The 1,623-nt window shown below is 38.0% G+C and overlaps 1 protein-coding gene across 1 annotated transcript; it reads left to right on the top strand.

Annotated features, from left to right (window-relative positions):
• Window positions 1–180: 180 nt before the first annotated feature.
• LOC105457093 lies at window positions 181–1,141 on the top strand (the record flags this gene model as incomplete). The annotated part of the gene is made up of 2 exons (XM_011701543.1): window positions 181–485; window positions 654–1,141. Coding segments are annotated over 2 exons (793 nt in total), but the record flags the coding sequence as incomplete, so codon positions are not given.
• Window positions 1,142–1,623: the final 482 nt, after the last annotated feature.

The raw sequence follows: 1,623 nt of genomic DNA, 5'->3' as shown, positions 1-1,623 counted from the left end.
TAGTAAAGGGATATCGTTAAATGACATTTTACATAAAGGGCCCACAATACAATCAGACTTGTTTTCGATACTATTGAAATTCCGATGTTTTCGGTATGTTTTATGCGGGGACATAACTAAAATGTACAGGCAGATAGTAATGCATGAAGATCATACCCCATTACAGACCATTTTGTGAAGAGAAACTACTAGTGTACCCCTAAAATCATACGAATTAACTACATTAACTTATGGCACAAGACCAGCATCCTTTATAGCGGTTAGATGCTTACACCAATTAGCAGAAGACGAAAAAAATGAATTTCCATTGGCGGCTAAAGTGGTAGTGGAGAATTTTTATATGGATGATCTTTTAATCGGTGCTGAAACTATAGACGAGGTCATGGAAATAAAAAAGCAGGTAACTGAATTGTTAAAGAAAGGAGGTTTTGAATTACATAAGTGGAATAGTAATATCGGTAGACTGAAGAAAGATACCGCAGAAGGCATAGTAGAGTGATCGAAGAAGATAGCAATCAGAAATCAAAATTATTAGGTATTCGATGGAATCCACAGGAGAATAAATTACGTTTCGTCACGCCAAATAAGAATAAAAGCAGTCGAGTGACCAAACGCGCTATATTATCGGAAATCTCTAGATTTTGATCCACTAGGACCGGTGATAACTTTAGCAAAGATCTTAATGCAGAATTTATGGTCTTGGAGAGTGGGATGGGATGATTCGGTACCCGTAAGCATCCAAAACTCATGGTCGATGATCAGATCACAATTATCTACTCTAGAATTGATAGACATAAATAGGTTAATGATTGACACCAACGAGGTAGATCAAATCGATTTGCACGGTTTCAGCGATGCTAGTGAGCAGGCCTATAGGGCTTGTATTTATATAAGATGCAGGAACTTAAAAGGAAATTACCATATGGCCCTGGTTTGCTCTAAGTCAAGAGTCGCACCTTTGAAAGCCTTGTCATTGCCTAGATTAGAATTATCGGGTGCATTGTTATTAATACGATTAATGAATAAGGTGGTGGCTAGCTTGGGAGTGAAGGTGCAGAGGAAACACTATTGGACCGACTCACAAATTGTGTTGGTATGGGATAGGATCACCAGCCAAAAGGTGGCATACATTTGTCGCTAACAGAGTAAGCGAGATACAAAGTAGTTCATCCCCTTGTGAATGGCGGCATGTGATCTCGAAAGATAATCCGGCCGATTTAATATCGAGAGGATATTACGCCGGAGCAATTGAAAAATTCAACTCTGTGAGAGGGCCCTAGTTGGCTGAAATCAATGAATGATTTTCCTAGATATAGTAGCGTTATTAATATAAATAGTGATGTGCCCGAGAAACGCGAAAAAACATTTGTTGTGTTAGCGCAGAAGTGCGAACCTGTAATAGAATTTGAAAGATTTTCATCTCTGTTAAAATTACTACGGGTCGCGGCTTATGTATTAAGATTCATGTATAGTTTAAAGCGTAGCAAAGAAGTGTATAGATTAGGAAGTATATCTGCTTTAGAATTATGAAGAGCGCGAAACTTATTAGTAGGATTGGTACAAGCTGAAGTATGGCCATCGGAAATAAAAAGACTAAACAACAAAAAAGAGGTGGAAAAAAGA

This window comes from Wasmannia auropunctata, unplaced genomic scaffold (assembly GCF_000956235.1).
Source record: "Wasmannia auropunctata unplaced genomic scaffold, wasmannia.A_1.0 LD335398.1, whole genome shotgun sequence".
NCBI classification, from domain to species: Eukaryota; Metazoa; Arthropoda; class Insecta; order Hymenoptera; family Formicidae; genus Wasmannia; species Wasmannia auropunctata.
This window is presented reverse-complemented; position numbering and strand designations above follow the sequence as displayed.